At 34.0% G+C, this 11,781-nt stretch overlaps 3 protein-coding genes and 1 non-coding gene across 4 annotated transcripts; 2 read left to right on the top strand and 2 right to left on the bottom strand.

The window, feature by feature from the left end:
* Window positions 1-2,538: 2,538 nt before the first annotated feature.
* On the bottom strand, window positions 2,539-2,937 carry RO3G_09942 (uncharacterized protein; the record flags this gene model as incomplete). The annotated part of the gene is made up of 1 exon (XM_067664527.1): window positions 2,539-2,937. The coding sequence occupies one exon, from the start codon at window positions 2,935-2,937 to the stop codon at window positions 2,539-2,541; it is 399 nt and encodes a 132-aa protein (XP_067520628.1).
* A 1,275-nt stretch (window positions 2,938-4,212) lies between these two features.
* Window positions 4,213-5,334, top strand: RO3G_09941 (uncharacterized protein; the record flags this gene model as incomplete). The annotated part of the gene is made up of 3 exons (XM_067664526.1): window positions 4,213-4,617; window positions 4,683-4,916; window positions 5,008-5,334. The coding sequence occupies 3 exons, from the start codon at window positions 4,213-4,215 to the stop codon at window positions 5,332-5,334; spliced, it is 966 nt and encodes a 321-aa protein (XP_067520627.1).
* A 343-nt stretch (window positions 5,335-5,677) lies between these two features.
* Window positions 5,678-8,645, bottom strand: RO3G_09940 (uncharacterized protein; the record flags this gene model as incomplete). Its single annotated transcript, XM_067664525.1, has 3 exons — window positions 5,678-8,235; window positions 8,297-8,467; window positions 8,519-8,645. 3 exons carry the CDS (start codon window positions 8,643-8,645, stop codon window positions 5,678-5,680), a joined length of 2,856 nt encoding a protein of 951 aa, XP_067520626.1.
* Window positions 8,646-10,765: 2,120 nt separating this feature from the next.
* RO3G_19108 lies at window positions 10,766-10,848 on the top strand. The gene has a single exon. It is a non-coding gene; the product is annotated as a tRNA-Leu (tRNA).
* The last annotated feature ends 933 nt before the right edge of the window (window positions 10,849-11,781 follow it).

Genomic DNA, 11,781 nt, shown 5'->3' with positions numbered 1-11,781 from the left:
TTGAATATATCATTAATTGTACATGTAAAAAGTGAGAGTATTTATAGACATGATACGGATAAGAATTAGGACAGATTAATGATCAATTCGACAGAATAGATGATTACTATTTCTAATTATTAGTTTAGCCTGTTCCTAGCTTGTATTGTCAATTATGCTATTGGGATGGTTTCAGATAACTCTGGATGTAGGACTATTTAGGAGACGGTACGGATGAATATAAAATCCTCTAGTTCCGTGATTGGATATTATGGCTAATAATAATATCTCAGTTAGGATAAATGTTTGCGTGACTTAATGATGATCCGGTAAGTAATTGTCATTCCTTATTCAACATGCTCATATCATCAATAAACTATATTACAACCACGCCATCATTTGACTGTGTGAAGTTAATATGAATAAAGCCTAATATAAAAATCTAATCAAAGTCTTTTATTGATCTGTGCTGGGAATAATGTTATAAATGATTCCAAAGTTATGTCAACATATTATTTAGGATCATATGAGATTCCTTTTACTAAAATAAAGTGACTATAATCTTATGTATCCTTAACAAAGACATCGGTCTTTCAACAGTAGAGGGAAACAGGCTTTCCAGAAAAAGATCATCTGGAAAAAAAACAGACACTTTTTTAAAACGAGAATAACTTTATGAATACTTACCCTACAAAAAAAACAAAAATACTGTTCAATTTCTTTATTTTTTTCGCACCTGAGTCTTTTTTCAAAATTCAAAAATAACCAATATAGCGAAAGTTAAAATTTTTCTCCAAAAGCCATAAATATGTGTTAACCAAAAAATGTTCAATCTTGCGATATGCTTTATCCAATTGGAACGATTATTTGCAGTGGCACGCCAGATCACAGCACGGTCGACAGAATCATACGCAGATTTGATATCCTGATATATGCTTTTCCCCTGATTATGCTTTACCTTGAATAGCTTGAAATTTAAAACAGTAACCAGGAAAAGAGAACTAGTATTGACTTTAAAGGCGTAAAGTAAGTGTAAAAAAGAAATATAATAAAAAGAAAAGAGAAGACTGTATCTCGTTTATTCAATAAAAATCAAACATCCTTTTATACTTTTCATTGGCTGCTAGCCACTCCGTTACACATCTACAATTTAATGGGACCACCATTATTCTTCAAAAAATACATAAGGCCACCATTACCATCTTCATTAGCGACTGATCAAGCATTAGGATAAGGACCCTCTTTAGGACCCTTAACTTCCACCTTCATTTCAGTCTCAGCACGACCACCACTCAGGGTCAAATAACCTTCCGGTCCATACTCTAGTCTATTCCGGTCATCTTCTCCCGGACCCATCGGTGTTTCCACTGCACATAATTGCTATATATAGAACAATATATTTGGCAGAATATAATCAGATATTTCGAGTTTACGTCAATATATTTACAAATTTCATAAAATATATACTTCGTGTATTTTGCTCTAAATGTTAAGATATGTATGTGGAATACCGTGTTACTTTTGGTGACGCGCCGCTTCATTGTTCTTTCTACGATGATACACAAACATAACACCTTTCTATTGGACCTTACATGCTTGCGTTTTTCTTTGATACTACTCCTTTATTGGTTTATTGCCTTTAGTAATACTTCCTTATACGTCTATTTCTCTTGAATATTACTTCTTTACTGGCTTATTGCCTTTTCGCAATACTTTCTTATTGGCTTATTATGATTATATATAACTCTGGATGGTTTATAGTAGGAAATAAAATAGGCTTAAAATACGGTATTATTGGTTAAAAATTTAGTTTTATTCGTTTATTTTGGGGCTTTATCGTCATATTGATTATATATTATTGGTTCATTTGTTTATTAAAAATGATACAAAAAGGCGGGAAAAGGAACAAGGGATCGATGGGAATAATGAAACAACACCTTTAAACGGTAGATACCAAAATTTTTTTTTTCAAAATTGCACTTACCTAGACCTCGGAAGCAGCAAACAATACAATATAGCAGACAAAACAGGCAAAACAAACAAATACAATGAAGCAGCATCAAAAGAGATCTGAAGCAAAAGAAAGATGAAGGCAGTGGACTAGGCAGTAGGAAAGTAGAATTGAAACTGAATAAAATAAAAGATTAATTACAGTGAAACATGATATACCCGACTTTCTTACCTTAAACCTCTTTAAAAACTAGAAGACGATACCAAGGAGTTCAAACAGCTTCAGAATCAAGCTTAGTAAACTAAATTTGAATGTTAATGAAGACAATGAAAATTTAGAAACTTACGTACCACATAAACAGATACAGAAAGGACTCAAGAACTTACAGTAGCGGACAAAACTGGTGCACAAAACTTTTTTTCAGCTATAAGCTACCATTACTTGCTCATTACAGTTGCAATATCTATGAAACTATATCAGATGGAAGGCGTACTAAATGTTGCAAATTGTGCAAAGTTTAATCATTGCATTGCCAAAAATGAGGGAGAACCAAGCCTTTATTTATAAGAATAGATATTTTTAAAAAAAACCATAAAAGTGATTAAAACCTAAAAGTTCGTATAATTGCCTCGTCTTTTGATAACAGCAGCAATTCGTTTTGGCATGCTTTCATAGTATGGCTGCATATCACTTTCAGTAAAAGAGTTCCAATCTTTATCGATTCTTTTCCAGAGATCGTCCATGCTTCTTGGTGTGGTATCGTATTGAGACAGCTTTGACTTTAACTGTCGCCAAACATATTCAATAGGATTTAGATCGGGACTTTGTGGCGGCCAATCTTTTAATACCGATATCCCATTATCAGATAACCAGTTAGTGGTATGCCTTGACTTGTGCTTTGGGTCATTGTCATGTTGAAACAAAACATCACAATTTTTCAAACCATAATATGCTAGGCTTTCTTGATACGTAGTAGACAAAATATGGGTGCATAATTTTGAATTCATTGTGCCATCATATACTCGATAAGCATATCCTGGTCCTCGAGATGTAATACAGCCCCAAAGCTAACAGATCCGCCGCCATGCTTCATTGTTTGATTAACATGAAAGGATCGCCAAGGTTGATCGACTTGCTTCCAATAGTAGCGTATACCATCGGCACCCCAAACATTGATTTTGGTCTCATCGCTGAAGATCACAGACTTCCAGTCCTCCACAGTCCATGATGCTTTGTCGCGACACCACTTCAATCGCTTTTTCTGGTTTGTATAGCTGATGAAAGGCTTGTACTTCTTAATTCCAGACTTGAAGCCTATCTTTCTAAGAAGCCTTCTGACCGACCGTTTGCTAATACTGTATCCTAAGGACCTCAAAAAGAGCTGAGCATCAGAAGCTGTGCGTAAGAGTCCTTGTCGAAACTTTAGACGGATGATTGCATTAGTTATTTTTTTAACTACGACCGGTCGACCACCACGGTTACGAGCCTTGATGTTCTTTTCTTCCTTTCTTATCCTGTTGATCGTCCATTTAGAGACTCCTGTTGTTCTAGAAATATCCATTGTCGTACGACCTGAGCGTATTCCAGATTTCACAGCTTCTCTTTTATCGTTGCTGACTTTTTTGGGCATAGAGTGCTGGTACTTTGTTAAAATGGATAGGGTAAAAATAAGAAGTGAAATTCATAGAGAGATACAAATTAGGCAAGGGTTTATATATTTTTTAAAAGCTATTGGAATGCACTAGTGTATTATAAAATTTTACAGCAAACTAGAAAGAAATGGGTAGATTTGAAAGAAGGCTAGACAAGTACTACATTTTTGGCGAAAATTGAAATATTCAAAAAATCACTAAAAATGACCTTATTCCTGAAGGATGTCCGGCACAGTTCCGGTTTACCTAGCATAATGCATATTTTAGACTGCCTTTCAGATGGTATATGCCACAAATGTCGCAGATATATAGCGGAGATGCAATGCTGATTTTAATTTTTGTGCACCAGTTTTGTCCGCTACTGTATAATAGCCATAAGTATACCTATGAATTTTTAATAAAGTACATTAGAAAAAAAAAATTTTTAAAAAAAAAAGAACAACTTACCTGGGATAATAAATCAAAAAAAAGAAAGAAAGAAAAGAAAAGATTGATCTGAGACATCAATCCTTTTATAGATTTTTTGATTTGTATAGAACTGAGTTTACAATTGAACGCAATAGTATTTAAGGTGTGTTCAACTTCAATGTTAAGTTTCTTTACTTTTTCTTCAAAGTACCTTATAACATTATGTCTGACCGTATTATCGAATTCAACCCTGCTCCTGTCAATGCTCGTGGCTCTAACTCTGCTGGGCAGCCAATTGCTCTTCCTTCCCGTGCTGTTGTTCCTGAGTTTGTGTCAAGGGATGGTATTCTTGATAGCTTTGCCTATCCTAGACCTGGTTACCCCCCTATGACCAATGTCCAGAAGCGAATGCGTGAAGCTGAAGATGTTGGACGTGATGAAGCTTCTCTTTCCTTCTCCATTTATCTGGATATGAGAAAGGAAATTGACACTTTGAAGGAGATGTTAAGAAAAGAGCAGGAAGAAAAGCGTGCCTTGCAAGTGGCATTTGCCAAGGTCAAAGAAGCCTACAGCGAGCTTGAACAAGAATCCAGCAAAAGTGCAAAACCAATTGCAACAGCGATTAAGGTAAGGTTATTAATAATTTAAATTTAAACAAGTGTAATAATTACTTTTTTTTTCTTTAATTTTAGGATGCTGTGAGGAATCATTACAATGATTTACCTCCGTCATCTAAGTACGATCTCAGCAAGCCTCTAAAGTCTGTTGAGAATCAAAAAGTACTTAAGCTGTTGCAAGAGTATGTCAATAGCCATTATGCGTACAAGCATACCAATGGCCGCGATTTGCGGAAATACCTTGAAAGGCAGTATTATACCAAGAAAGCTGGTATGGCTGGAGAGGAGGTTGGTGTTGTCGACGAGTTCGTAAAGAAAAGAAAGGCTGCTAAAACGACTCGAAAAAACAACGTAAGGACAATAAAGGCTATTGCTATTTTATAATTGATTTTTTTTTTAGAAAATCAAAACACGGAAAGCAATGTATGAGCAGCACAAGGATCAAGGCGTTTACAACAACTATCCGAACTGCGAGTACTTGCTTCAACAGCAGTACATGTCTGAAGAAGAAGACATGTATAATAGCGATACAATGGATAAGGTAGAGGAAGTTCTTCTGAAGCAAAATCCAGATAGAACAACTCCTTTTACCGAAAAGGAACGCATGTCTGTCTTGTGTACAAAAACCATTGATTATTTTGAAATTCGTGTACCAAAGTACAGATCACCAGCAGTAAGTTTAATTAATATCTTTTTAAGCGCAATCAGCTCATTATCCAATATTTAGTGCACTGAATTCTTCAAGCTGTTGGATGATCAGATAGCAAGTGACAGGGCCAAGAGACAAAGGACTGGAACCAGCAACATTCAGTCTCTTCCTCGCATTCGAAGAGAATGTTCGCTGCCTGTTCCTGACTTCGTCAGAAAAGAAAATATAACTGAAGAGAGTATCGCTTGGGCTTTTGATTCTGAAATGCAGTTGGATGAAGACGACTTCCAGTTTTAAAAAAAATTATAAAATGAACAAAAAAAAATAAAAAGAAATGCGGTGTTTGGATTTTTTAAATTTTAAATTTTTTTTTTACTTTTACTTTTTTTATTTTACTTTATTTTTTTATTTTTTTTACTTTTTACAAACCAATGGTTTTTCTTGGGAGAGGTAAAAAGACAACATGATTATCAGGATAACCTTGCTTCATAGCAACACAAGTAAAGATACGCGATACTGGAAGAATACAGTCTGAACCAGCTGGTCGAAAAGAGTTGTGGTAGTACGCGGCACCAAGACATTCAAATCCTCGAAAAGGATGAAGAGGAGCGTTATACCAACGTACAAAAGCAAAGAGGTGTTCATCAAAAGCATTTGGGGCAAAGACCCGACCATTTGGAATTATAGTTTTCTTCATTTGAAGCTGATGGCTAAAATAATACTGAACTTCACCAATTCGCATCTCAGCCTCTTTTCCAGGAATAGTAGGATTACAAGCGACTTCAATATAGCAACCACGAGTAGTACGCGATGCTTTTGATCGATACGTTTGCCCAAGAATTTCGATTTCAGCGAAAACAGAAATATCGGGAAGTACCATTGTAGACAAGTCATCGTGGTCTTCTGGAATAAGCGCACTTGCGAATGTTCGATCAGTATATACAAGTCTGTAAAAGGTAAGAAGGTAACCATAATGGGCTTGAGTCAATCTATTAACACTAACTTTGTGTCTAGCAGAAGCTTGTGTATCAGGAGGTAGAATTTCAGCACCAGTGAAGGTATCATTCAAACGTAGAGGAGCACTGACAAATAAGCTGAAATCAAAGCTGGTTGAAACAGATGAAGCAACAAGGGAATCAGAAGGCGTTGGTGACAAATAGACAAAGGAAGACATCATCACTGGATTCTGTTTAATTCCTTGTGGTAAGTTACGGATGTAGTCACCATAGTGTACAACAGAAAGGAACTTCTTCATGTATGTAACTTCGAATGCTGTTTTGTAGTTTACCGTCATCTTCTTAATGTCACCATTAAGTCTTTCAAAGCCATACAACCAAAATGCATAGATTGGACCAAAGTCTTGGATGGAGTCCTTCAAATGTAGATGAAGATGCATATTTGGAGTAACCATTTCTGGACCATACAATTCAGCAACACCAAGGACAAACTCATGGAATAGCTTGTGTGCTATCGTGGCTTCATTTTGGGTAATGCATGGACGACATACGATATGACAGGCCTGTACAAACTTTGCCCAGTTTTCTTTATGACGGACTGGAAGACGAGACTTGAGCAAAAGAGGAGAAAGAGCAAGACACCAGGTTCTCCATTCATCAGCCTTTAAGTCAGATAAATCGCTGGCAATTTTCTGATTGATTGGCGTGTATTGTGCTGGCAATATAATATCATTTGCTTCTTTTTGCATTTCTTTCAAGTCAGCATCAGTCAGGTATAATTCATGGGTAAGGTCACAAATAGTTGTACGCCATATTTTAACCATTTTCTTTGCTGTTCCAAGGAAAAGACCATGCATAGGATCAATGGCAGTACAACGAACAAGATCAAGATATTCCAAATCATGTAAGGCAGAGAACCGAGTACCAAACTTCTGTTCCAAGTCGGCTCTTTTTCTCTTGGTGGTTGCTTCTTTCCAATTTTTTGCATGATAACGGTTTTCAATATTGGTACGAAGTGACCAAGCATCAATATCTTCAAGACCAAAAGAAAAATCACGTTGAAAATGAGTATTATAACGAGCAGGAAATGCTGTTGAGCACTTGTTACAAGGTACAGTGGCATTGAATGAAGTAAACCCACTAACCTTTCGGCTAGCAGGAATATCACAAGCAATCAAGAACAAAGCAGCACGAACTGGGACAGGCACGTTAGGAGATTCAGCCGTACAGGTAAAGAAGTCATCGTAGTAAAGTTCCTTCAGATCATTTACCAAAACTTGTAGATAGTTGTTGATTTGTGTGTCCTTGGGTTCTTTGGGACCAGGAATAACGCAAACCAAGATGATATTTTCTTTTTTGTATCTGATGGATCTTGGAAGGTTATTTATTGTCAAGTAGATAGCACCAACAGAGTACACGTTTCTTTTGGATGACTGAAACCAATCGACATTCAACGTAAAAAGAAGAGATCTAGCTTGACTGGTAAATAAATTACCATCTCTATCTTTGAATTCATTCCAAAGTTGACCATCATAGATATCATACATGGTGTTGTTATGACGAGTACGATAGCGCCATGCTTCTACTGCTGATTCAAAGCTTGGTCGAGAGAACATCACAGTCAAGGCATACTTGATGGAATTGAATGCAGAGACCTTGTTGGCGTACATTTTGCTTGCACCAATCGTAGCAGGCTTGAAGAGTGGGGCATTACATGTGATGCGAAATTCAGAAAAGGTGCACTTCGAATCACAGTGTACTTCTTCAGGCTGGTACAGGGTATGGCATTCAGGACAGACAACAAGGCGAAACATACCTTTGTAGGTATAGTCAATTCCAACAGCATTTCGAAGAGTGTCCAACTTGGTAGGGAAGATTGGTTCGTAATGTAAGAGGACAACAAGATCATTAGCAAATTTCATTACTATTTCCGCAGCATATTCAGAAATGAAAAACAGCTGGAAATACGTCAAGAAAATTGCTATGAAAGCAACAACATCACTTTGGAATCCTTCAAGTTTAACTAAACGTTTGACAAAGTAAGTATTTTATATTTTATTAAAACAATTCTAGAAGGTTTTTACCTTTGGGCACATTGAATTCGACAACATCTATACAACTAGAGGCATCATCTTCATCATTTTCAATGACTTGCCAATTAGAAAAGTCTTCATCACCATTATTCTCAGAATCATTTTCACTTGACGGAATCACTTCATTATTGGTGTTAACTTCTGGAATTATTTCTGATTCACCTGTTTATATGATACGTTAGCAAAAAAACTATCTTAATGTAAGTAACAAACCTTTAACAGCTTCTTTCTTTCTATGGCGAGCAAGAGTCCATTGCGTAACAAATTGGTACTTGCCTGCTTCTCCTCCAGAGCATTGGGCGCAGTAACAATGGAATTTGTATGGGCTTGAAGAATACATTATAAATACAATAAAGAACTTGCGTTACTAATTATATACTGTTTGATTTACAACAACAATTGATGTTATTTATACTTTTTGAATATGTAAATTTTTACCGCTATTTCTATTCATCGGTTAAAATAATGATACAAAGAGAATGGGAAGATTCAGGAAAGATAATGGATAAATATGACATGTTGTCTTCTTGACGAATCAATCAATGATGATGTGAGTTGTTTATTGATTTAACAATATTTATCAAATAGGATTACATTGATGTACCGTTCTTAAAAACAGGTCCCGATGTGATTCTTAAAATACCGATATGAACAACAGATCAAAGGTAATTATTGCAGAAGTCTCATATTTATTTATAGAGATATGGTTTTACTGTAAATCAATGATATTAAATTTATTCATGAGTACTTATTTTTTTGTATGAATACAATAACAGTTTTTAAGCACCTGATATGTCGCTTTATGAACTCCTTATATACAACTCCAAAATCAAAGAATAAGAATCTTTAACAAATTTCAATTGATGTTGCTATATTACGACATCATACAATTGCGACTAAATAATAATACATTTTTCATCGAGTAAAATCAATTCAACTTTTCCGTTGAAAGATTTGAATCTTTTCCCGTCATATTCAGTACTATATTGATTGGCTTACTTAACTGCACTACTTTACAAAAAAAAAAAAAAAAAAAGGAAAAAAGACAAAGTGATGATATTCTTAAAATTGGGACAAAAAGCACATAAATTAGCATAGATACATTGAATAAGAAATTGAAATTAGCAAGCAAAGGTAAATGAATTAACACATTTCTAATTGACATCTCAGTTAGATTTTTTTTTCTTGGTTGAAAAAAAATATTTCCAATTTCAGTGCAATTTCTAAAACCCAAAGTAAATCTTTGTATACTCTATGAATAAAACAAGGATCCTGTATGTAGGCTTTGTTCAACTTAAGGCAATTTGTAAAAGTAGGTATTCGTTTGAAATGTCATTTTTAACATTCTTTTTTTTTAACATGCAAGTAATTCCAACATTGCTTTTTTTCACATGCAAGTAATTCCAACATTGCTTTTTTTCACATGCAAGTAATTCCGACATTGCAATTCTCTAATTTCAACATTATTTTTTTTTTTTTTCTAAATCTCTTAAGATGCACTATTTTATTTCTTTAACAATAGCTCTTTTTTATAGTCTCTGCTATAAGGAATCTCAAAACATGTAAATTCGTTTGATGTTAATAATTATTGTTTCTTTTTGCAGTTAAAAATAAAAATGACTACCAAACCCATTCCTCCTTATTTTCTGCTTAGCTTTAGTCGTTTAAACATTGCCTTATCATCTGTGGTAGAAGTTATTTTCCTTGTGGTCAAAAAAAGGAAAATTGTATTTCTTTTTTTTTTTCTTTTTTCCTTGTTCATTTTTATTTTATCTCTTATTTAACATTTGCATTTATTACTTCCTATGATATATTCTGTTGTTCCAATTGTAATCAATTAATTTTACTCTTCGTTGGATAAAATCATTGAGCCTATGTTCCCTTTCGCAACTTAAGAAATGTTGTTCTTTATCTTTTCAGTGTAAACAAACAATTTTTTTTATCTTTTTTTTTGGGTACATAAACTAAGCATACTTTTCTTTTTTCTTTTTTTGCAGTATAGCAAATTCAGTATGCTTGATAAGAGAACGTCGCAACTCAAATAGTTATATGTCCGAGCTTACAATCCAATAGATATACTTTATTGGCCTTTGTTGAAATTAAAAAATCATACACTGGTTTTGAAAATTTTTCATTTTTCCAATTTGAAAGTTGCCATGGATTCATGTAGTACAAAAGAGACAAAAAAAATTTTACAAGAAATACAATTTCATTTTATTCAGTATGCAGAGTGTAAACATATATATATCTTTACAGATATAGTATATACTTTTTTCTAGCTTTTTTTTGGTACAAAAATTACATCTCTATTCTGAAAATTCAATTTCGTATTATTTTACACGATGTTCCACTGTTAAAATACCCGATGTATAATAATTTAGAATATAGGGTTTGGGTGCAGTGTGTTCATTTGGAAAAAAGAGGCGGTTCTGACAAACATAGCACATATCAATCCAAGAAGGTGATTTGGCCGAGTTGGTCTAAGGCGCCGCACTCAAGTTGCGGTCTCGCAAGAGGCGTGAGTTCGAATCTCACAGTCACCATTTTAGATGTTTTCCATTGTGGTCATTGTTTTATTTTTGTCATGTTTTTTGTATTGAAAGATATTGTAGCACAAATGATGAAATTTTAGATCAAGAGAACAATGCTGATCACAAGAATAATTTTGATGTCCAGCGACATTGATGTCGTTCGACATAGATGTCAAACAACACAAACAATAAGCCACGCCAATTTTTATATAAATAAGATGAATATTTTTAAACAAAATAACATTATCCAATCCAATCCAATCCAATAAATTCAATAAATCAAATCCTCTTGCGATTAAAAAGCAATCTTTTCTTATTGGGTCACAATTACCTTTTCTTTTCTTTTTATTTTTACTTATTCTTTCTGATCTGATACCCGAGTTATCACAAATCAAGAAAGTTCCCTTTTATTTTTATCGTTTATCAAACAATCTTATTCTTAACCTTATTGATCTAAAAAGATCTGGTGGTCACTACTCAAAGACAATTTACTCTAAAGAACTGTTAAACGTTCAATCAAGTTACCTAAACTCAAGTCATTCAAGACTTCAAACCTCAATTTAAACAAATCTACATCACTTTAACACAAGCCAAGTCCCAAGTACTAACAAGTTACATTATTGTAACGAGAATGATGAAGACATCTATTGTGACAAAGAAGTCAAAAAATGAAAAAAGTCAAGAAAATGAAAGAAGTCAAAAAAATGAAAAAAGTCAAAAAGAAAAAAAAAATTAACAATATAAATATCCCAACTATTTAGATGAAGAAAAAGGACAGTGTGACAATAGAAGTGAATAAAGAGGTCACACGAAGCAAAAGTGAAAGAAGTCAAAATATGAAAAAAGTCGAAAATTGAAAAAAGTTGAAAAATGAAAAAAGTCAAAAAAAAATTAAGAAAAGCTAAAAAGAAAAAAAGAAAATATTCATATATATATATCCCATCT

Source organism: Rhizopus delemar, genomic scaffold (assembly GCF_000149305.1).
Source record: "Rhizopus delemar RA 99-880 supercont3.7 genomic scaffold, whole genome shotgun sequence".
Lineage (NCBI taxonomy): Eukaryota > Fungi > Mucoromycota > Mucoromycetes > Mucorales > Rhizopodaceae > Rhizopus > Rhizopus delemar.
The sequence above is the reverse complement of the archived record's forward strand: the minus strand, read 5'-3'. Positions and strand labels throughout refer to the sequence as shown.